The 23,526-nt window shown below is 39.2% G+C and overlaps 1 protein-coding gene across 2 annotated transcripts in view; it reads right to left on the minus strand.

Annotated features, from left to right (window-relative positions):
- Positions 1-23,526, minus strand: part of DPYS (dihydropyrimidinase) — a 35,771-nt gene that overhangs the window by 5,317 nt on the left and 6,928 nt on the right. The window contains exons 4-8 of one of the 2 annotated variants that reach the window (XM_061373364.1): positions 21,294-21,473; positions 19,884-20,073; positions 12,491-12,647; positions 11,367-11,508; positions 8,011-8,153 (exon numbers count right to left, since the gene is read on the minus strand). In XM_061373364.1, the coding sequence (XP_061229348.1) occupies positions 8,011-8,153; positions 11,367-11,508; positions 12,491-12,647; positions 19,884-20,073; positions 21,294-21,473 (812 nt within the window). Of the gene's footprint in view, positions 1-8,010; positions 8,154-11,366; positions 11,509-11,547; positions 11,687-12,490; positions 12,648-19,883; positions 20,074-21,293; positions 21,474-23,526 lie in introns of both variants that reach the window. The other variant, XM_061373365.1, reaches the window with a different exon arrangement.

Here is a 23,526-nt window from a genome sequence, read left to right on the forward strand (position 1 = left end):
TTACATCAGAAGCAGAGCCAATGCTACAGCTGACATTAGCATCTGGAAGTGCAGGCTGTGCATTCTTTTTTTATTATCTATTTTCCCTACTGAGCTACATACTAGTTACTCTACCTAAGATGTGATTTTGAATTTTAGTGAATTATTTTGCTAATTTCCCGTTATTTTTTACAGTACGCAGAATTATATTTTTACTGTCATCTATATTTTCTGAAAGGAAGGAAGCTTCATGCTTTTGTCTATCAGTCAGAATTTTCCAGAACAGGTGCTCTCACAATCAAAAACCTATAATGCATATACAGCATTAACATTATTCCAGAGACTACATCTTCTGCAAAAGAATTATCAAAGTCAAAAGTAATACGAAATATTAGTAAAATATCAATCTATTTGAAGAAAAAAAAGTTTCTAAAACTTCTGTTAACATCTTTATGAAAATGTAGAAACCACAACCAAATCTGTATCTTTCTGGAAGTATATCCATTTTCAAAAGTAATCACATACCAAATATTTCAGATGGTTATTTATACAGAAAAAAAAAAAAAAGAATTTGTGGAAGAATACTTTGTTTTCCTTTTCTATCATTTTGCTGAACTGGCTCACTAAAAAGCTGGTTCCACTAAGGGATACATTTAAATCTTGCTGGCGACTGACTTTTCAAAGGCTGTGGATATAGAAATACTCTCTATCACCAATCTGCCCATAGGAATAAAAACTTTTCCTTATTCAGCACACACTGAACAGAAAACTTATGCATTCTTGCTCAACCAATATCGTCATCATTTTGTGGATTCACAGTGGAAAGAGTGAGCAATAGAAGTCAGTCCCCTCTTTTATTCATCGGTCCTATGAACACTATCAAACAACTTTATCCGTGAGGGTTATGATAGCCTTACAAATAGTTTGTGAACATATTCCTCTAGCTCATTGCACTGGCCTTATGGGACCAATTGTTAGGGCAGTAAGTAAGAACAACTGTAATGTAATTATCTTTAATATTCTCTGAGTATATATCCTACCTATTTGCACAATCACACTGGGACACAAAAGAAAGATGGAAAAGGTAATTTGAGCAAACAAACAGAAAAATAAGATCCTTCAACTCGTGAGCTGTTTAATTGTGCTACTGCAGGATCAGTAGACATAAACATGCCTCACAGATAAGTACATCCCTCATAAAAAGATACAAAATGAATGGAAGTTAGCACTTTTCAAAGTAACCTCCGTTTGTACAGCTAAACCTTATAATATGACAAAACACATTTCCCAGAGCTTGTCTCAACAACAAACTTGTATAGAACTCATTTATAACTCCTGTGTTGAAGCAAGCCTTAGATCACGTTGCCCTTTCTGAAGGTTGAAGAGCATTCTCCTTGATGGAGATCACCAAAATTCATCTGTGATTTAACCCTTTGACATCACCACTGGCAGTGAAAGTTTCAGGTGGCAAGCAAGCAACCAATTGAAACAGAATTAGACAGTACACTTGGTCTGAAGCTCTCAACTCAGCAACCTTATGCAACATACTTTTTCCTGCTGTATCAGCCATTTCAGTAGTAGGCAGCTTGCTGGGAATGTTAGGGAAATTCCACTGTTTGTTCCAAATGCCTGAACACTATTGACTGTTCAGCTAATAGGAAGAACACCTGTAATCTACTTCTTATCCATGAAATCCAAGATTTTGTATGCTGCAAGGGTTATTACTTTAATTTCCAAGGTGGTTAGAAGAAAATGAAGAATGTAATTACTTTCAATGGAAACTGGATGTATACCTCACATGGTTTTCTTGAAAATTTCCAGGTACAGGAATATGAAGGAATTCTGTAGGTGACAGCCCTTAGGCAAGAACAGCTGCTCAACATCTCAGTAAAGGGAAGACACCTATTTTAGAATTAGTTCATTAATTTAAAACATAGTAATAAAGGCAGCCATAATGAGCTATAATGAGTCCATTGTTGACAAGAAAACAACTGCTTCTTGACAGCTGCCATAGAAACCCAACTTATGTAAGGGCGAGTATTTGAGCTATAAGCAACTTCTCTCAGTGCTTACAGTGCAGTATCTCTGAGCTTTTTGGAGCTGGGGTAGGTGAGAAATGCCAGTTTTCTGAATAGCATCAGCCTTTGAGAGCTGCCTCTTCATGTCACTTTCAGATGCCTTTGAACTCTCTAGATTGTTAAACTGCTTTTCTAAAATCTAGGCATCTATTTTGTCTGTTCACCTTTCTGTGCTGTCCTGAGCCATTACTCATTTATAATACTAATCAAGTTGAAGTTTGTTAATGTTGGAGTCATTTTTATTAAAAAGAAAAGAAGGGGAAAGAAGAGAGAGATGAAAAGGAAGAGAAAGTCTTAAAACCTATGTAAAAAAATGCTAGCTATAAGCCTATAATGTGGATTATAAACCTGATGGCCTATTTTATATTAAGGAATAGCAATGACTGTACATGCAAATACTTGGAGGCAACTTTTTGTAAAGCTGTATTCCTAGGTTCTTAAAAATATCTTTAAATATGTGTTGCCTATGAGTAGCCATATCAAGTGAGGAGATTTGTGCATAAAACAACAGATGCAAGAGGTAGGAAGTTAATATTTGGGAGCTCCAAGTCCAAGCAACTTACTTGAGGGACAGGATCTTTATTTTATGCAATCATATCTCCTAAAATTCATCATTTTGAAGTGGGTAGCAAGTGAGAACAGAATAATTTTTCTGATTATAGTAACTCATTTTTCAACAATACCATCGGTCTGGTCCTGTCAATCACTCCAAGCTGATAGGGGATGGAAGTGAAAATTCTCAAACAGTATAATGTGCAGGAAAGACTACTGAGAAATTAAGCTTTCAGAAAAGCATAAAAAGAAAGGAAAATACAAATTAGTCTATTCAATATCTAAAGAGGCTCTGGAAGTGATTACCAGAGAGAAAAATGCAAGGTTATATAAGGAGAAAATAAGAAAGATTTAAATTTTGGGGTGTAACATTTCTAAAATTCAGTTCTCTAAAGAGAGCAGCTGACATTTGGTGAGACAGCAAGTTTCTAGGGAAACGTACATCATGCTCACTCAGAGAGGCTTATTTTGTTACAGTTCACAGAATCACCGAGTCATTGAGGTCCAAAGCATCTCTGGAGATCATCTATTCCAAGGCCTGTGCTCTGATCAGGGTCAGCTAAACTAGGCTTCTCAGGCCATGTCCAATCAGGTTTTAAGTACCTCCAAAAATGGAGAGACCATAATCTCTTTGGGCAACCCGTGATCATCCTCACAGGAAAAAAACAAAACCAAAACCAAACAAAAAACAACCCACAGTTATTTCTAATGTTTAAATAGAATTTCCTGTATTTTAATTTGTGCCTATTGTTTCTTTCTCCATGTCCCCTTTATTTAACAGTCCTTTGACAGGAACTCTGATTCTAGTGAATTAGTGTACATTCATGCATGCACATGCTTCCACTTGTGCAAAAGAACATGAGGCTATTGAAAATGCCAGAATATACTTCTCCTATGCATACTTATTTGTATGCCACATTATTTCATTTTGCCTTATTGTGTCTAGATGAAGTTATCCATATACTCAGTATTCAAAATTATGCTCATTCATCAAAAGAGTAAGACAGTTGCAGCATTATTTTCTAATCATCTGCTAAAATCTTGGTTTCTTCCCCTTTCATCTTATGAAAAATTACAGGCAATGAGTGTTTAAATGTTGTAACTTGTCCCTAGTTAAGACTCTGAGGGTGAAGACTTGAACAGAAATGAGACAGACACAGGCTGCAGATTTTGCTTCTAAAAAATGAAAAAGATTTCCCCATGAACATATCTACACACAAAAAAAGTCATTGAGGAAACAAGCCAGCAGACCTGGACACTGACTACTCCCCGATTCGCGTCCAGTGACTGTTTCCCCTAAAATGCATAAATGCATAAACACTGGAAACAGGCTGTTAACCGTATCTTCCCTAGTCATGTCATAGCAGGTAGGTTACAGAGTAACACATTCCTTTCCCTCCCTCTCCTACTCATCTGAGAACTCCTGCATTCCCTGCTAATCATGGACCCTGTTCCATCAGCTGTGAATTTGGGGCTGCAGTCACCACTGACTGGCCTAGCTATCAGGGTTGATGCCAACTCCACTGGCACATGTGGGGCACTCTCGGGGCCTGCCATGAAGGGACACTCCAGCAGAGCTCAAGTAGGATGGCATGAGAGACTGCTACAGCACAGCCAGCTCTGCTTCTGCATTCAAAAGACCGTTTAGGGTCTATTTAGTGAGTGGTAAAAACCTGATGGGTGAGGTTTCCCAGACTGCATGCTGTTATAATAAAGTGGCTGGACTTAGCAAAACTCCATTTGAGACAAGTGTTTTTATCCCTAAAGGTGTTTGATCTTGCCTTTGGGGCCTGATCCAGGTCTTATTTCCAAGGGTCCGACAGGCTACAGTGAGTTTATTGAGCCCTAATATCTGCCAGGAGCTTAATCTGTCTTACGAGATCTTTAGTACCTTCTGCCCCTACTTTACAAGGGATGCTTAGCTCTGTCCACAGTCTGAATTGAGTACTGCAGTACTTAGATTCCCTGCTGAGCATTTCTGAAACAAGCCATAGAGATCCTATATTCTTGCTTGCTTTCAAATAGCTAAAGGCATCAGCTATAGAGGACACTAACTTGCTGACAGGTGACACTCCCTTTCCCTTGCTTACTCTACCTTCTCCTTCTGGAACAGTCTTTACAGTTGCTTTTGTTTCACAGTCTTGGGGCTGTTATACTATTTGTGTGTAGCTGAAAGAAGTCTGCGAACATTCCTGATGAAAGAACAGATTAAAATAAGACAGTACATATTTGCTGCCTACATGCATTTTCCAAGGAATACTCACAAAACAGTGATGTGTGCACAGCCTGTGCATAGGGATGTTGAGGGTGTTAAGGTCTGCAAAATGGTGATTGATAGCACATGATGCAATAAATGAACAGGTTACTTTGGTATTTGTGTGTTCTTTAATGAATATCCAATAAGGAAGCCAAGAAATAGACCTAATGTCAGAATTCACAACCCATCTTTTTACTACACAAGTTTCTAATTTATACATTTAAAATATTCCTATTAATGCTTTCTTTCATGTAGACCTGTTAAATCAGTATTTAGAAGCTTTTAAACAGTGTAGAAAATCTGATAACTGTTCATATAACATTTTCTGCAGAAATTACCATAAAAAACTACAGAAACAGACCAGTCACTGAAGCTGACCCGTAGAAGACAAGCCTCAGCAAAAGCAGGAGAGTGCTGGAAGTGGAACCTTGAATAATTGCAATTGTTCACAGCTTGCAGAGATGTCATGTTGAATTCACTAGGTTTTTGCAACCTAGAAAGAGAAAATCCTGAATGCCCAGATAGCACCCAACATGTTGCTATTATGCAATGATGTGGGAGGGAAAATGAAGCTGATTTTGTAGGAATATAAGTTTTTGGGTTTTTTTTTAAGAGCTTCACTACCTTTCAGAAGGACTTAAGAATCATCATTATAGACTTTCACAGATTGTTATAATACCAATTCCTCACAGCAATACTTCAGAAATTGTCTAACTCTTTAGGCTAGTATCAGACAGTATTTTAAGATTACAGGAACACAGCATCAAATCAGAACTGGAAAACTGCGTTTTCCTCTTACAAGATTTAGCAGTCATGCTCGAAAGTGGAAGGACTTAGCAAGAAAGAGGAATAAGTCTCTTGTGAAATTGAAAATCACTCCTTAGAGTCAACAAAGCACGAGGCTGCACCTTGTGTAATACCTTAAAAGGCTGAGGTCCATTAGCTCGATCCTTTTTTTTTTCTGCTGGGCTGTTAATGCCCTCTTCAGGATTTGTAGTGAAATGAATAGACAAGCACTAGTAAGATTTGGTTATACTTACTTAGTTCACACAATTGTAGCTGGTAGAGAGGCTTGTTTCCAGAAAAGCCAAAGGGATAAACAGTGGGAACAGTACCAAAGCAGGAAAAAAGTTATTAGCTGAACTTATATTCAGGTTGCTCAGTAAGAAAACGTGGTTTAATGTTTGAAAAAATATTTTAAGAACTGCACCTTCACAGCTGCAGTAGGCAAAATGCAATTTGAGAACTCAGGAGAGTGAAAGGAGGCAGAAGGAATGTTTGAGAGGCAAAAGGATAAATAATTACAGGAGCTGATGAAGCACCTTGAGAACAATGTCAGAATTTTGCTATTCTAGATTCAGTTGTCCCCAGGCAGAGCAGAAGTTGAGCTCAGAAATGAGTCCTTCAGGATTTTATAATTAGAGTTCATAGCTCCATTGTACTGAAATACTCATTGGTAGCATCTCAAAATATGCTTGCTCAACATGCAGGAAGGCATAATGCACATGAAAATCTCTCTGACCCAGTTGTAGGCAGGCCTCTATGTTTATTGGGGTTGCTGACACTCCTGAAGTTTATTTTGCTGGTGCTGCCAGTTTTTTTGTGGGACTACTGAATAACAACCTGCATGTCCTCAAGCTTTGTGATTTAAAACATGTTTTTCCTCTAACTCTCACATGGTTTTGGTACTCATTAATGTACGGAAATGAGTGAGCATTGCACTGTCAAAACTTAAAAAATAAGAAGGTTGGCCAAGGAAATTTTGTTTGTGCAAGGTAAATCTAGGATTAGGCTTTTTGACTTCATTTGGCTTAAAAAAAAAAAAAAAAAAAAAAAACAACCCAAAGGCTGAAAATCTAATGCCATCTGGGTTACAACTGTTCAGGAAAACCAGACCCTGTGATAACCTTTAATAAAGCTGGCAATACTGTCATCATGCCCAACAGCCCACAGAACTCATCTAGGGTTTCTGATAGCTATGTAATGTGGACTTACTATTTGGATGACAATGATGAGGCTTCAAGGAGGGTCAGTGTGGGCCTTCAGCACAGTTGTACGCTCACAACGCTCACTAGAGCTGAGCCCAAGACAAGAGAACCAGCCCAGCACACTTCCTGACCTCCTACTGCTGCTGTGTGCAGGGCAGGATGTGGTCAGATGTAAGACTCAAATTGCCTGCAGATTTAAGCCAACCTTCTCAGCATTTGAAGACAGGAGATGCACTTGCACAGCCCACAGGCCAATTCCCAAGTGACCTAGCTCTGTGACAGTCAGCTGCCAGACCATTTCCAGGCAGTTTAAACAAGACCAGTATGGGCATAAGAGCCAGAGCAAGACTCAAAGACATATAATTCCTGACAAATATATAGTGGCCTGAGTTTGGAGCTATCTGATCGTGTGAAGGCAGGAATTGGCTATAATGCACAGTATGCTGAGTTGAGGCTCCTAGAAAGACGCTTTGGAGCAAAAATGTACCATGTCATCAAGTCTTGCAGAGTGAGACAGCACACCTTTTGTGCATCTGTTGTTGGTGTGACAAGCTCTGTTCTAACAGACTTACTGTGCACAGAATCAGAAAACTCCATAAATAATAGCATAAGTATGCGCAGCTTGAGCTTCAGAACTAAGCTCACTCCTGGCTATAGCCACTGTGTTAGCTCTATCAGCTAGGGAAAAGACATTAGGAGGGCAAGAGCCCACACTCTCACCACCTATCACAGACCTGACCACTTTTGAATATGTCTGAAGTAGCTGTAAGTTCAAAACGCAAGCTTGTAATGGGTCATCCTTCAGGAGCACAGGGTCCTTTCCCTGCTCTTTGCAGTGGGAGGAAGCACTTAACAGAGTTACTCTAAGATCCCAGCAGGATTATTTTTACTCTCAGGATACCAAGTCCTGATAGCCTAATGTACAGACCGTATTATTTTTGCAGTTGGTCAGAAATTTAGGAGATTTTTTTTTAAATCCATCTAGAGTTGCTTACATACAGTATTGCAGGGTATAAATAACATGTAAATAATTCACGTGAAGTGCTATCAAAACCCACCATAACCTCAACCCAAAGGCTCATTGCTGCACAGAGGCTTTGAGATATTTTTTTCCTGCAGAGAAGCTGGATGGTAGGAAATAACTACCCTTACGTACCTCGAAGCTTTGGGATCCCAAATGACGATGTCAGCATCAGAACCCACAGCAATTCTCCCCTTCTTTGGGTAAAGGTTAAAAATTTTTGCTGCATTTGTGCTGGTAACAGCTACAAATCTGTTTTCATCCATTTTTCCACTGTGCTGCACAAGAGTACACAAAAGCAAACTCATTACTTTTTAAAACAAGGAATGAAACAAATGTTCCTATTATTGAAAATGGTAGGATGAGTGACAGATCTCTGCCAGCATCACATCAATTTTTTTAATGTCATACTGAAGAGATTAAAAGAAATAAAAATAACTATTTGTCTGAGATGCACAAACTGCAATGTACATTCACTGAATACTATAACCTTATTTTATTTTACCCCACAGCAAAAGGAAAAAAGACAACTTTAAATCCAAACTTTTGTGGATCCAATCCCAAGTCACCTGAAATATTACTTTTTTATTTGGCTTTGCATCTGTAGTCCTGCTCAGCAGTCTCCTCAGGAGACATAACATCTCTCATAACCAGTATCTAGGTTTTACAAAATGGTGAGACAGTATAAGGAGAGCCTAGAAGATGATAAAAGGAGAGGTAAGGCACAATGTGTAACATCGGAAAGGTGATTTGCAAATGTCTTCAGCAATAACATGGAGGATAGAACTCTTCCGTAAATGTTTGAGAACAAGTAGTATAAAAATCAGATTTGCTGATGTGACACGTCAGTAAAATGGCAAATAAAAGGGATATAAATGCGTCTTGGGACTGTTCACTGATACATAACTAGTTTTAATCCAACCTCTGTGACTGTTCTGTGCTTGGAAAGCCAGATACACTGGCAGACATACTGCATAGGTCAGCCTAGGAATCAGAATGTCATAAAAATGTGTTTGTATATGGTGGCCTTTGAGCATCTAAGAAGAAAAGCATGAGTGGTGAACACTGCTTTTCTAACTAATGGTGTATGGGAAGGGAGGAAAGCTTTCCACACAAATTCTCACTGCTGTGTAATATCTTACAAGTAAGAAAAGAGAGAATATTCCTGATTAAAGAACCTTCAGAAAAATTACCTTGCCCAACAAGATGGACTGTTCAAAAGCAGCACTGGTGTATGTATTCATGTCTTACTTTCATACTAACCACAAGCTAGATTACATTCCAGTTTACACAATAAATAATCACACTAGAGCTATGCCACAGGTGAATATAGGCATAAGTCTGCTTTGTACATGCCAACTTGAATGGAATCCCAAATCAGATAAAAAGAGAGATTCTGAACCACATCCTTACCAAGTCAGATAATTCTACAGTGACAAATAAACATGCCTTGCAGTGTGCTATTAGTAAGACTTCACTATTGCAAGAGAACTTACTAATAATTAGAAAGTTGAACTAGAGCCTCCAGAACTTAACAGTATTGTATTAGCCAAAGCAATCATAACATCCAGTAAGCAGCAGATCCTTCACCAGATTGCCTCACCTCCCCTCCCTGTCCCCCATCAGACTACATCATATCCAAAAAACCTGGCCATTAGTTTTTGTATTTATATTTGTTTAGGGCCTGAGGGCATTGTCCTGAAAAGCACTGAACATTCTTGTGCTGGCAATGACAATATGAAGTCAATGGGGTTTGAAGGTGCTTATCTCACCATATCACAGGACTGAGCCATATGTTAGAGAAGCATTTCTTACCCCTAGCTTGTTTCCTCTGGTTGAAAACACAAATTAGAAGTTGACAGGCACACACCCAGTGCAGAAACTCTCCAACAGCTAAGTTTGAGAGAGATCAAAGAGGAAAAAATATAGAACTGACCAAGTTGAAACTGTGGATAACTCCTTCTACTTTCCTTTCACTTGTTAAAAGAAATGCTGCAAGCAAATTGACTGTGCACTACTGCTGAAACAATAGCAGTCATTTGCTTCTAAACTAGGGAAATGATTCTGTGGTGCTGTATTTTAAACACTTAAGAATCTTGTACCTCCCAGGGCCATAAAGTGAGAGATAGATAGTAAGATAGTAAGGACTCTATTATGGTATTTTATCAAAGGATTTATCCTATGATACATACAGCTGATAAAACTGGAGAGTTGATAACTGCTGAGAGATTATATTTTCTTGGAGAAATCAGTTACTTCCTTGTTCATATATACTGATGTCATGGTTTAAGCCCAGCTGGTAACTCAGAACCATGCAGCCGCTCGCTCACTCCCTCCCCTTCTTCCTCCCCTGCTCCTGAAGGGATGGTGAGGAGAATCGAAAGAATGTAACTCCCACAGGTTGAGAAAAGAATAGTCCAGTGACTAAGGTATAATTCAAAATTACTACTACTACTTCTCCTAATAATGATAAGGCAAATAACAAAGCGAGAGAATATGAAACTAAAACAGGAAAGGGAAAAACCCAATAAACACAAGTGATGCACAATACAATTGCTCGGCACCTGCCAACCGATACCCAGCCCGACCTGAGCAGTGATAGGTCCCTTCTGGGTGACTCCCCCCAGTTTATATATCAGGCATGATGTGCTGTGGCATGGAATACCCCTTTGGCTAGTTTGGGTCAGGTATTCTATCTCTGCTCTCGTTTGGCTTCTTGTGCCCCTCCTCACTGGAAGAGCATGAGAGAGGAAAAGCCCTTCATCAGGGTAGGCATTACTTAGTAACAACTAAAACACTGGTGTGTTATTAATCAGCATTGTTCTCAGACTAAAGCCAAAACACAGCACTGCACCAGCTACTAGGAAGGTGCCCTGGGTTCAGCAGTAGCAGCCATTTTTCTCCTTCTTAGTAGCTGGTGCAGTGCTGTGTTTTTGACTTTCAGCCTGGGAACAGCACTGATAACACCGATGTTTTAGTTGCTGCTCAGTGACGTTTACTCTGACCAAGGACTTTCTGAGTCTCATGCTCTGCCAGGGAGGAGGGGAAGCCGCGAGGAAGCAGAGACAGGACACCTGACCCAAACTAACCAAAAAGGTATTCCATACCACAGCATGTCATGCCCACTATATAAACTGGGGGCAGTTACCCAGAAGGGCTAGATCACTGCTCAGGTCAGGCTGGGTATCGGTTGGTGGGTGGTGAGCAGTTGTATTCTCTTCCCTTGTTATTTCCCTCATTACTATTATTATTGGTGGTAGCAGCAGTGGTTTTGCGTTATACCTTAGTTACCTCACTGTTCTTATCTCAACCCCTGGGAGTTACATTCTTTCTATTCTCCTCCCCATCCCTCTGGGAGCAGGGGAGAGGAAGGGGAAGGAGTGAGGGTTGAGAGAGCGGCTGCGTGGTTTTGAGTTATGGCTGGGTTTAAACCACAACAGAAGGAGAAAACTAACTGTTAGAGCCGAACCCAGAAAAATTGATATACTTACAACACCTTTTTCCCATATGACTGACATCCTATCTTCCACACCATTCACTCCATTAGGGATTTTTGTGAAGTCGTCCTTCCCCTGAGCTTTCTGGCATATGTCAAAGGTGCAGTTGTCACTTCCTGTCACAGATAGGTCATCACTGTGGAGAGATAAGGTCTTTATGAAATAGAGCATGTACCAGACAGTGCCACATGGGAAAAATCATTGCAAAGCTTGGTAGATCCAGGAATCCATGCTGCAAGAAAAAACTGGTATGTCCTGCCTTCCTGTCTTCAATCCCATCCCCCAAGAGTAGCTCCACAGTACAGACAGTTCCCCTGTAAAGTAGTTTCTTCTTCAGAAACCCCTCAAAAGAAACCAATCAGCAAAAATAACACTTTTACTTTGGATATAATAAAGCCGTCCCACAAATGGAGGACTAACATGCTTTGCCCAGAGTAAGGGGCTTGGTTCCATCCTCACTTAGGGCAATTTTAGACTGAGTCACTCTCTATACCCTTTGAAATTGCCACAGATCTGCACAACTATCAGCCAGTGTTCAGGTATACACTGGTCAAATTCAACCCTTTTGTGGAGTTAAGCTTTGTTGGTAATGAAATACCAGAAAACCACACATGCTGTTAACTGCAGGTATCTGAAGGATACTTCTATCCTACTTCCTTCTGAAAGGAGAAGTGGATAACTTACATCTACCTTCAGAAGTCAGCAGGCTTAGTTTTTACACAGCATCCAAATTTCAAGTGAAAAAGGCAGCTGATAACAAAACCCAGAACCTGTAGCTGTGACCCCACTTTTTACACATTTCCCACTGACTTACAGCCTTACTGTCTCCCTGATCATGTTTCAATTTCTGATGCAGTACTAGCAAGGCAAGACTTAATGATTAAAATCAATGGGGACAGAGGCCACAAGAGTCCAGAGACACAAAATCTAAACACTTTCTAATTCCTGCAACAAAAAAATGTATTTCATCTATGGTTTCACCTTGCATTTCTCCTTCCTGATAGTGTTAACGTTCTGTACTTAGAAAATCTCCAGGGCATCAACCTGTTATTATATACTACAGACAGAATTTACTGTGTATTTGGGCATCAGCTGTCACTGTTTGTTCATCTGCTTACTTGGCTAGTAAGTTCATGAGGAAATCAGGAGTAGATGGATCTGGTCTCAGTGGAGGTCCCATGACATATGCTGCAGCATGAGCCCAGTCTTCATTCCAGTAGTTGGTGCCATCGGTGCCAAGACTAGCAGCAATAGGCTCCCCATAAACCACCTTTCCTAAAAAAATATAAAGCAATAGTATCATCATCAAACAACATAAAAATGCTTATCTTGTGTTTTCTCTTTTGCAGATCTTTTTGATGGCAATGGATCTAAATTTGAATAAGTGTTTCAAATTAAACACTAACATATGGAAGGACATAATAAAATAACCTATAACACAGCATCTCTGTTCTGAACATTCTGCTGGTGATCTCCAAATATACTTTCTCATAAGAACATTGCTTGGCCAAGTCTTTTAATGAAATTGGTGACAGATATATTATAATGGGGTTTACACATTGTTTACTAGGCCTGTGATTGAGATTTCAAAAGGAACACAGTCCTCAGTTGCATTAATTATTTTCAAGATCCATAAATTTCTTGGTAGTGCCTGTTTGGTGCTCTGAAATTATTGATTATGTAAGTTAATACATACAGCATACAGACTTTGCAAGGTGATACTTTTAATCATCAGGCTATAGTTGTTCCAGGAAGAACAATATGGCACAAGACATAAACTAAAGAATGTAAAAACATGTCCAAAATGAAAAACTATCAATAATTTTAAATGTTATCTCCCAAATTTTAATCTTTAGCTCTTGCTGCATGGCTCCTCAGAAGAGGACACCAACCCACACCCACTGTTAGCCTTTGGATAGAGCTAATATATTCACTATTTTTTCTTCCTAGGAAACATGGGTTTGAAACTCATCAGAACAAGATGGGAAATGAAACAAGATGCTTCACTTCCTGAGGAGGGGGTCCAGCCACTTTGCAGTTCTGTAGGTGACTGGTGATAATGCCCGTGACTGTGGTGGTCTCTAAAGAATGAAAGTAAGGACTTCAGGCACCCCCTCATAGGCTGCCTAGTGCTGGTTACAGGCAGCTTCTGCTGGATTTCAGCAAGGATCCCTGCAGACAGTAGGTGTCTTGCCGTGGATCCCAGATTTCACTTGAGGCACAATTTTTACTAGAACTACCATTGTATTACCCCAGCAGTGGCTCAGCTGGCAATGGCTTGATGACACAAGACAATGAACTTTCTCTGGCTTCTTGTGTGTAAGTCAGTCAAACATTCACAGTACTGATGGAAAACAACATAGCAAACCTTTGCAGATTTCTCTCTGTATATTAGATTCTGGTGTTTCCGTGAATTACTGAATTATAACTGCTACACTGGCACAGCTTACTACCATGGGACTCAGTTCTTTCAAAAATGCTTCCCACTGCAATAGTGCCATTCCTTAAATCTTCTGTGTTAGACTTGCAAAAAGTCCTCATATACTTTAAACCTCATAGTTCTACTGTCATTTCTACAAGGTTTAAAGACCTGCTCTGACATTATTGTACTGTACATTTACCCCAAGTACTACATAGTATAACTTCTTCCATGGCCTAAAGACTCCCTCTTAGCATTATTAATTTGCTATAACCATCTCAGCATGCTCTGGCATGTCTCATATTTATGGTTTCATTTGGAGCATTCTAAGCTCCCAGTCCCACTTATCTACATATATTATAGATATACACTTGGACTCAAGGTTGAGACCACCACTATTGTTTGGACTTGAATTCACAACTTAAGCAGTTATTTACTGTTTTTTGCATCTTATTTACAAAATTTAAAGCACTGAATATGAGGCCATCCATAGATGTGATATGACTACTCTGAAAGAGGATGTTTGAATCGGATTAGTATTTTCCCAGCTCAGAGCTGCTGCAGGTGTCAGGGGGATCTTGGCGTTCCCAGGGAAATTCCAAACACAGTATTGGAGAGCAGACTGAAACAAACCCTGATATACACAGAAACATCCTGCATATATAAATAATCTCCTATATTAACCTATTAGGCTTTTGACAGATTTTTCATAAGCAAAGTCAGCAGGAGGGGGAGGGAGGGCAGTGTGTTGTGGTGGTATTTCCTACTATATCTAAACAAGCTAAAGAAACTTCTATCCAAAGTAAACCTGAATTATGAATCATTAGGGCATAGGTATAAATAATAAAAGTTAAAATGATAGGAAAAAAGTAAATGCTTAGCTTCCATAAATAATTTCCTTATCTGTTTTATAACATAAAATGAAAAGTCTCCAAGCTCACTTATATGTTGAGTCAATTTTAACTTATGTACCACAGCTGATGACCATATTTCTGCAGTCAGAATTCAACCTGAGCAGCAGCTCCCTTCATTCCCATGACTGGGAAGAAGTACAAGTCATTTCCTTGAGTGATTCTGAGTTTGAACACTGCAGTTTTAACAGACCACATCTGGACCCTTCTGCTGACTATGCAATTTCTCACATTTCACTTGGACCATGACTAGCCAGCCTGAAGGGTACGATAATATAAAGATTCTACTTTAATCCAAATAACAAGGCAATTCTGAATTAAGGCTCTTTTAGCTCCATTGGCAGCAAGGAAATTCTGCATTTAAGTTCTTCTAGCTCAATTGGCTTCTGCCTATAGGCATAAAAGTGGAGTAATGCGGTAATAAATCAAGTCTTTCCATTTATTATGTTTTCCTTCATTCAATAAAAACAGCAAGCAGAAAGCATTCTGAGCTGCTGGAAGACAGCTGTGGATTCGGTGACTTCTCCATCAGATGTCCAAACTGTCTAGCAAAACTATTGTCACATGAGTTACTTTGTAAGAAGGAAGAACATGTAATTGTGTTTTATTTTACCACTTATTAGAACTGAGTTATAATCTTGAGAAACATCAACTAATATCCATGGGCTTGAAAAACTGGTCCCTGTGTGCTTATTCTAGTAAAAGTTTCAGAAGTACTTAAGATCATACAGGACATAATTACTGGCCAGCTATGATCTGAAAGAAATAGAACTGCAAGAAAGGTTTTATTGAATCAGGAATAGTATTGCATCAGTTATACTATCTACAGTGTGGACCTGAGCTGCCTTGCACGAGCTGGCTGAGCAGCCCACATTTTTTAGCTGCACTCTTGTGCTCAGAATCAGCTTGACAGTCTGTATACCTCCAGCTATGTACATGCCCTTCCTCTCACTAAGAGGAGACCTAAGCTGTGACTGATGGTAGGAGGCGCTAACTTTCTAAGTCTAAGCAAGCTTCTTGTAATCTGATCAATTACATATTTTTCTATGCACTCTTTTAAAAGGGGAACCTTGTTTTAAAAAAATACTTTTTAGTAAGATACTGCTTTCCTTTATATTTACTTCAAAGATACTGATCTGCATTAGGAAATTTTATTTCCTTAGCTGTAACAGCACAGTTACAGCTATAGTTACAGCACATGATCTCTATTGGTACACCTGGAATGAAAGCATTTTTAAGTGGCAGTATAAACTGTATATCCCTAAATCACAATTTTTAGCCTTGCTTCCCCATTGGCATTATTGGCCAAAGGAATGGGCCACATTAGTTTTCCCTGGTAAGTTCACACCAAGTAGTCCTAACAAGGACAGAGAGCTGCACTGACTGACACCAGCACTCTGCAGCCTTGTCTTCACATTTTAGGAACAACTTTACACAATAGAAGGCAGAGGATCCTCTTTGTCTTCCCACTCAAGAGAGCAAGACTTTCATGCACACAGAGATATTAGACGGCCCTTCTGTGAAATCAGACAGTTCTTCTACCTCTCTGAACAAGATTCAAGATCATGTTTTGCACAGGGATGAAGAAACAACCCACTGAGACAAGCAAGAACAGTTCTCACAGAGAGATGCTCGTTTTGGCCCTCTCAAGTGGTGAACTATAGACCATTGCTTTTGGCAAACAGACTGGTAGGGCACCAGAAAAAGAAGAGGATGGGGACTTCTGTTAACCTGTACCTCTCACAGTCACAACATGGAAATCTTCGATTTCCTGTTGGATATTCAGCAACACTGTAGCTGTACTGATGTACATGAAAAGCATGCTGCTGCAACCTGGAGATTTCCTTCTGTAAATGGTGCTGCTAAAGATCAGAGCAGACATAGACAGGATTTTGGCATGGAGGAGAGAAGGCAGTTACTTAAGTTATTTCCCTAAAGTTTGCTTATTGTAGTATAAGAACTAGTATCCCTTTACAGTCTATATGACTGATTTTCGTTTTTAAGGTCTGAGCCATACCTCACTGAAGACAACAGAATTATGCTTGCTGTCTTCAGCAAACTGTATCAGGCCTTTGGTCTCCAGCTAAATGAGGGACAAAAAAGAATTGGCCTATGACTTATATTTTTTACTAGGAAAACTACCAACCCACAGAATTTGAGAAGTAATGCTTCAATTCTGGTGTCACACTGTCACCCAGAAAACAGATTATGCTCACTGAAGAGCCATCTCTCCCCTTCTGAGGTCAGTGATGGAAGAGGAAGGGATATCAGTCTTCCTCTGACATAGGCAGAGATAATATGCACCCACACGCTGTACTTCATGCTTGAAACTAACATGAAAAATTCCACAATTGTAAATAGTAGGAAGCTAGAAACAAGAGATGGAGAAATAATCTTGAAAACATGAATAAACATCAATAAATATGAATAAAGCATTACAGTGAATATTTCAAATGCTTGAGAGCCTTCTGATATTTAAGAGTTCACACAGATTTTGCATTAAGGTGGTTTAACCTGTCCAAGCCGAATACCTTTCAGCAAAACATTTGGGCTTTGTTTATGTCATTCATACAATACTTTGAGATATTTTTTTTTTTTTTTTTTTTGCCTGGAGCTCCTTGTTTTGTATGACTACTTTTAACTGAAGAATGGAAAATAACTTTTACTGAAAGTAACAGCAATTAATTTCTAATTGTCAGGAATTATGCAGATCGGTCTCATCAAAAACTGTAATTGCGGTAACTATCTTTGTGGTACACTTGCTATCTTTAAAAATGTCTTACTCAGTCCTAGATTCTTGTTTCCTAAACAGTACACATCCATGAAAATAGAAATTAAGTATGGAGAGATGCTATGCATTGCTGTGCACAAAGGCAAGCATGGATGACTCTGACCACATCAACCCGGGAAACTACAAAATTTAATTTGCAACACAATACGAGTTAACTTGTACTAAATTTGTCATTTTGCACATTGAAGAAGCATACATATATCAAGTTAGTTATCAAACTGGCACTGGAGACTATTTGTACAACAAAGCCCAACAATATTTTACAGTATTTACGATCAGCATAGAATTTTTTTACTCAAAAAATGTGTTATAAAATGCCACCTCACATCTTAGCTCTTTCATGTTCACAGCCAGTGTTTTATCTTTAATCCTCTTGTAGTTAATGTTGACATCACACATGTGAATGTATAAATAAGCATACAGAGATGGATACAATCCAGATCACCAGCAGCACTGTCATCTAGTGGAAGAATCTAATATAGCACAGTACCAAAAGATGTGCTAGTAAAAAATATTCTGGTAGTTTCCTTTATAAACTTGAATTACTGATAAGTCTTACTAGAAGTCATAATCAATGCATATTCTACATGCATATATCCATCTATATTATAGAATCATAGAATATTTAGGGTTGGAAAGGACCTTAAGATCACATAGTTCCAACCCCCATGCTGTGGGCGGGGACACCTCGCTCTAAACCGTGTCACCCAAGGCCTCGTCCAACCTGGACTTGAACACCATCAGGGATGGAGCATTCACAACCTCCCTGGAAACCCATTCCAGTGCCTCCCCACTCTCACAGGAAAGAACTTCTTCCTTATATCCAATCTAAGTTTCCCCTGTTTAAGTTTGAGTCTGTTACCCCTTGTCCTACCACTAGAGTCCCTAATGAAGAGTCCCTCCCCAGCACCCCTATAGGCCCCCTTTGGATACTGGAAGGCTGCTATGAGGTCTCCACGCAGCATTCTCTTCTCCAGGCTGAACAGCCCCAACTTTCTCAGCTGATCTTCATATGGGAGGTGCTCCAGTCCCCTGATCAATCTTGTGGCCCTCCTCTGGACTTGTTCCAACAGTTCCATGTCCTTTTTATGTTGAAGACACCAGAACTGCACACAATACTCCAAGTGAGGTCTCACAAGAGCAAAGGGCCAGGATCACCTCCTTCGACCTGCTGAACACACTCCTTTTGGTGCAGCCCAGGATATGGTTGGCTTTCTGGGCTGTGAGAGCACACTGAAGCTGGATCATGTTCATTTTCTCATCGACCAACACCCCCAAGTCCTTCTTCACAGGGCTTTTCTGAATCAATTCTCTGCCCAACCTGTAGCTGTGCCTGGGATTGCCCCAAGCCAGGTGTAGGACTTTGCACTTGGCATGGCTAAATTTCATTAGGTTGGCATCAGCCCAGCTCACAAGCGTGTCAAGATCCCTTTGGATGCATTCCTTCCCTCAGCATATCCACTGAACCACACAACGGTTCACACAGTTAGCACAATGATTTCAGGCACTCTGGTCAAGTTCTCATACTCCACATTTTGCTATTAATGATCTTCACCCGCTGTGTCAGAATTATCTAAAGTCAGGAAATAAGGAAACTGAGGTCTGTATGCAATTCATATAAGGTCAGATAACAAGGACATATATTCCATAAGTTTTAGGCCCTCCAGATCACGGGCTTCTGTCCCGCTTCTTCCACCCATATAATATCTCCTCACAGCACTGTGGTTCCACAGGCTGCCCTGGTTATAGGAACCCACAAATAAGAATGTAAAAACATCCTGAATCCCTGTATCTTTCAGGCTACTTCTAGCCTGCCCAACAGATAATCGAGAGGGTCAGGCTTCCCTTGGCTGACCAGAACTATTTATAAGCCTTGCACCGCATGACCTGAGAAACCCTTCCCTGACAGAATCAATGCTTTCAGATGTTGCCATCATCACCATGATTTCTGAGTGCCCAGTAAACAGGACTCCTTGTCATGTCATGGCACTGTCCCTAAAAATTGGTGTGGTCTCTGTTGTAGAATACCTCATCTAAATAGCTGGTAAAGGCTTGCAGATTATAATTCAAGGAAGAGGAATAAAAGAGCATGCTTTGTCTTAGACTGGTCACCTTACTTTGAAAGCATCTTTGAGTTTCAACACAAAGGAAAAGAAAGTTTGCTCTGGGGAGAATGGAAAGTCTCAACCCCAGATGGTGTTCTGCCACATTGCTTAACAGTCTTTGGGCTCCACAAAACACATGCAGTTTAGACATCCCACTCTAAGAAATTCACTCATGTTCTGAGGGTGATGGCACTCACGACAAGTAGAACACTGATGCTGTGTTGGGTTTTCCATGACCCTTTCTCCAATGCCATAGCCCAAACACAAAAGAATTAGGACTTTTACCTTCTCTTCGTGCATTACTTATCAATTTTCCTGAAGATTTACTCATTACGTGGACTACAAAAAGGGGGCAGTTTACAGAATTTGCTATGGAAATTGCTCTTTGTGTAGCTTCAGCTTCCACTTCTTCAGGACGAGACAGTGCATGCCCCTCAGGGCCAGTTATTCCCATTGCCAGCATCTTCTTTGCACCCTGAACACACACAAAAAAGTAAGAGTCAGATACAGTGCAACTATTGTGTCATGAACATGCTGCTGACCAAACGGATCCTAAATGAGCCACTACAGCTAGCTTGGGAAAAAAAAAAAAAAAAAAAAAAAACAACAACAACAAACCAAAAAACAACAAACAAGGTAGTTATGATTATTTTTTTTCAAAGGAACTTACTGTTTTGTTATCTGAAATCTAACACGTCTCTCAATAATCATAGGTCTCAGAATACCTGAGTGACTTTAGAGAACACAATCTACAAGCTTGCAGGGATAAATCACCCCTTCTGAAAGCCCTACCCCTCTCTCAATATGTACTCTTAAATGATCACATCCAGTAACTGAGGTGACAGTACTAACCCCTCACTGGAAAGAAAAAAGAAAGATCTTCACTAAGCACAGATACACATCCAGAGCCTTTGAATGAGGCACCAAAGTTTTCAGAGGCATAAGATTTTGACCCTACTATATTCCAGGAATTTATGCTTTGCTGATTTGAGATTACATAGCAGTAAATTAAATTCTGTTATGGGACCTGGGGCAGAGTCGAAGCACTATTGACTAGAATACCTGAAGAAACTCAAAGACATCAGTGTAGTTATACTCCTAGAACCTCCACACAGCACTAAGATGGCAATAGCAAGTGTGAAGAGAGTCTAACTAGGCACAGAGGGACCTGTTAATAATTTTGTATACTGAAATTATAAGTATGAAGGGTGGCACTTTTCTGCTCATTCAGTGAAGCTTTCTTCATACTTCTGGATTTGTTACTGTAAGATGACCATGTTTGGAGAGACCTAGGGTTAGGCACTACATACCTGATATCCAAATACTTGGCTGAGTGTTCCCCCTTTGACTTGATCTATGATCAGGCTCTGAATGTTGTTCTCTTTGTCAGTCAAGTATACATATATTGAAAGTATACATATTATATTGCAAGTATAACTGTCATTATAACAGGATCATTAGTCTCCTGTCTACCCTGAATCCAAGACTCAAGATTACAATTTCTTAGCTCACCACAAGCATCCTTTACTATCTTGGACATGAATGTTTGTCCTCAGTTCCCTGGAATTAAAATAGGGTAGAAAAGCCTTTCCCTGAGACACAGCAACAGCACTAATACAGCTATTGAAGGGCTTATAAATGGCAACAGGACCATTTATATTCTTGACTTTGATGGACAAAATGTAAAATGCCTACCTGTGCAATTAGCTCCCCATTCTCTGCATGGACTTGAGCAACTGCTCCGAGTTCCTTACAGCAGCAAAAAGCTTCATATAACTCCTCATCATTGAGCATATATATATCTTTATAGGCCATAAACATCTTGAAGGAGTTGACGCCTTTGTTTTGAACAAGAGTTTTCATTTCTTCTTTTACCTGAAAGACAACAGTTTTTAAAAAAGCAGCAATATTATATTTAACCTGTTAATAATTTTATGTAATGAAATTGTAATTATGAAGGGTGAACCTTTACTCACCCATCAAACATATATTTAGTCCAAACAGCCCAAGTCACATATCTAAAGACTGACTTATATTATTATTCTTGTATAAAATTCATCCTTCAAGTACATAAGCCAGTACCACTGCAGTGCAGATATTGAAGGTACAAACTAATTGCAGGAAGGGAACGATTTTTACAAAAGCAAGCAAAGCAGCATTTCACTCGAAATAAACCTCTTGATGTCGAAAACACCCAAGCCAAAATTACAGTGAATGTATTCAATGTATACAGTATGGAGTTTTGAGAAAAACTGATTTTCAAAATTGGATCATAATAGGCTTCATCTTCTGGCAAATAAAAGTGACAGAAAGTATCTCATGTCCTGAAGCTTTGTCCTAAACAACACCACACAGCCTTTTGGAATGCTTTGTCATCAAGCAAAATGGCTCTAAACTCTAGAAGAATGTGTGCTTTTCTGGTTGGTTTTGTTGTTTGGTTTTGGTTTTGGTTTTTTTTTGTATGAACTCCTTGATAGGATTCCCTGCTTCTGCTGGGGTCTGTGAAGCCCAGCAAAACTTTACGTCCCAAAGAAAGAAAGGTGCAGATTTTAGCCCAAAGATCTCTTCTATAACCAGTTCTAGCTTGTTAGCTAGAACTAACCTAAGCTATCCATTACTTAACTTTGGCTCTCCCTTCCCAGTAAAATGATGGTAACACTAATTGATGTGTATCTGTGACACTATTACAATTTCCACAGGATGAATTCCTTTCAGAAAGTAAAACATTGTTTTTCATCTTGTCTCTAATTATCTTGTTGGATCTGCCTAAGAAAGGTTTGATATAAAACTCAAGGGAATTTTCTGGACTTATCCAGAGGAGGAATAAATACCCAACACAAGATCCTGCTCGGCACAAATATAGAGGCATGTCATTTATTTTCTTCTTTACTATTTACTATGACTAAGGAAAAGCATTATGAAGAATGTATGTTTTTAATCAGTCCTGAGGAGATGACAGCTAATTAAAATGGCATGAAATATCAGTCATCTTTACCCAGATCTTTTACAGCTACAAAACATCAGACCTTTCTATTTGTTTCAATCTTGGCCTTTAAAAAAAGTTAACTTCTTAACATAAACCAGAACATTTCATTGATTTACACCTCACTAGTTTTATTGGATTTTTCAGTACAATGCCACTGTTCTCTACGGAGGCAGTTTCAAACACACATTTCTCAAACTTCACTGGAGAATTTATTTTATGTCTTTGCTTTGAGCTGGAAGTTGCAGTCAGTCTATTTAGTGCTTAGTGCTCAGAATACCAAAGATGGAGTGTTTGCAGAGTGAAAGCTTTGGTTCATATATGTTAAAAGCCAAAAATTAGCGAAAGTACTCATATTTTAAAACAGAATTTACTTAATATATCTATGTACTGATGCACATCCTCTGAGGATCCAAAGTGGTCTTGTAAAACATGGGTCAGGTTTAGATAGATGTCAGGCACCTGAAAAGTTAATTTATTCAGTAAAGCTTTCAGGCTATCAGCAGACACTCACACAACAAGGATGATTTTCCAATATGTAAATCCCAAAAAGGTTTTTCAGATAACCTAATAGTCAAGTAACTATTGGCTGCAGTCCTGCTTTACTTTATGGAGATATTACTGCAGTCAGTAAAAACAAAAAAGCACCACCACCACAAAAAATAAAAACCCAGAGAAACAAACAAAAAAACATCACAACCAAGACTCAACAGGAGCATGTTATCAAGTGCTTAAGAAATAAAAGGCAAAATTTATGTGAACACCTCTTACCCCCTCTAATTTGCCTGGTCTTGGTCTTGCACAACTGCTTCCTTTAACTTCGAGCAGTATTATCCAAAGACACATGCTATCTGCAGACTTTCTTTCTTTCTTTTTTTTTTGGTGGTATTTTTTTTTCAAACACATGTACTTTCAGAAGGGCTTGGACTATTTCAAATGTAATTT

Source organism: Neopsephotus bourkii, unplaced genomic scaffold, assembly GCF_033783945.1.
Source record: "Neopsephotus bourkii isolate Nb327-2 ecotype Australia unplaced genomic scaffold, CSIRO-AGI_Nbou_v1 NB_1630, whole genome shotgun sequence".
Taxonomy (NCBI): domain Eukaryota; kingdom Metazoa; phylum Chordata; class Aves; order Psittaciformes; family Psittacidae; genus Neopsephotus; species Neopsephotus bourkii.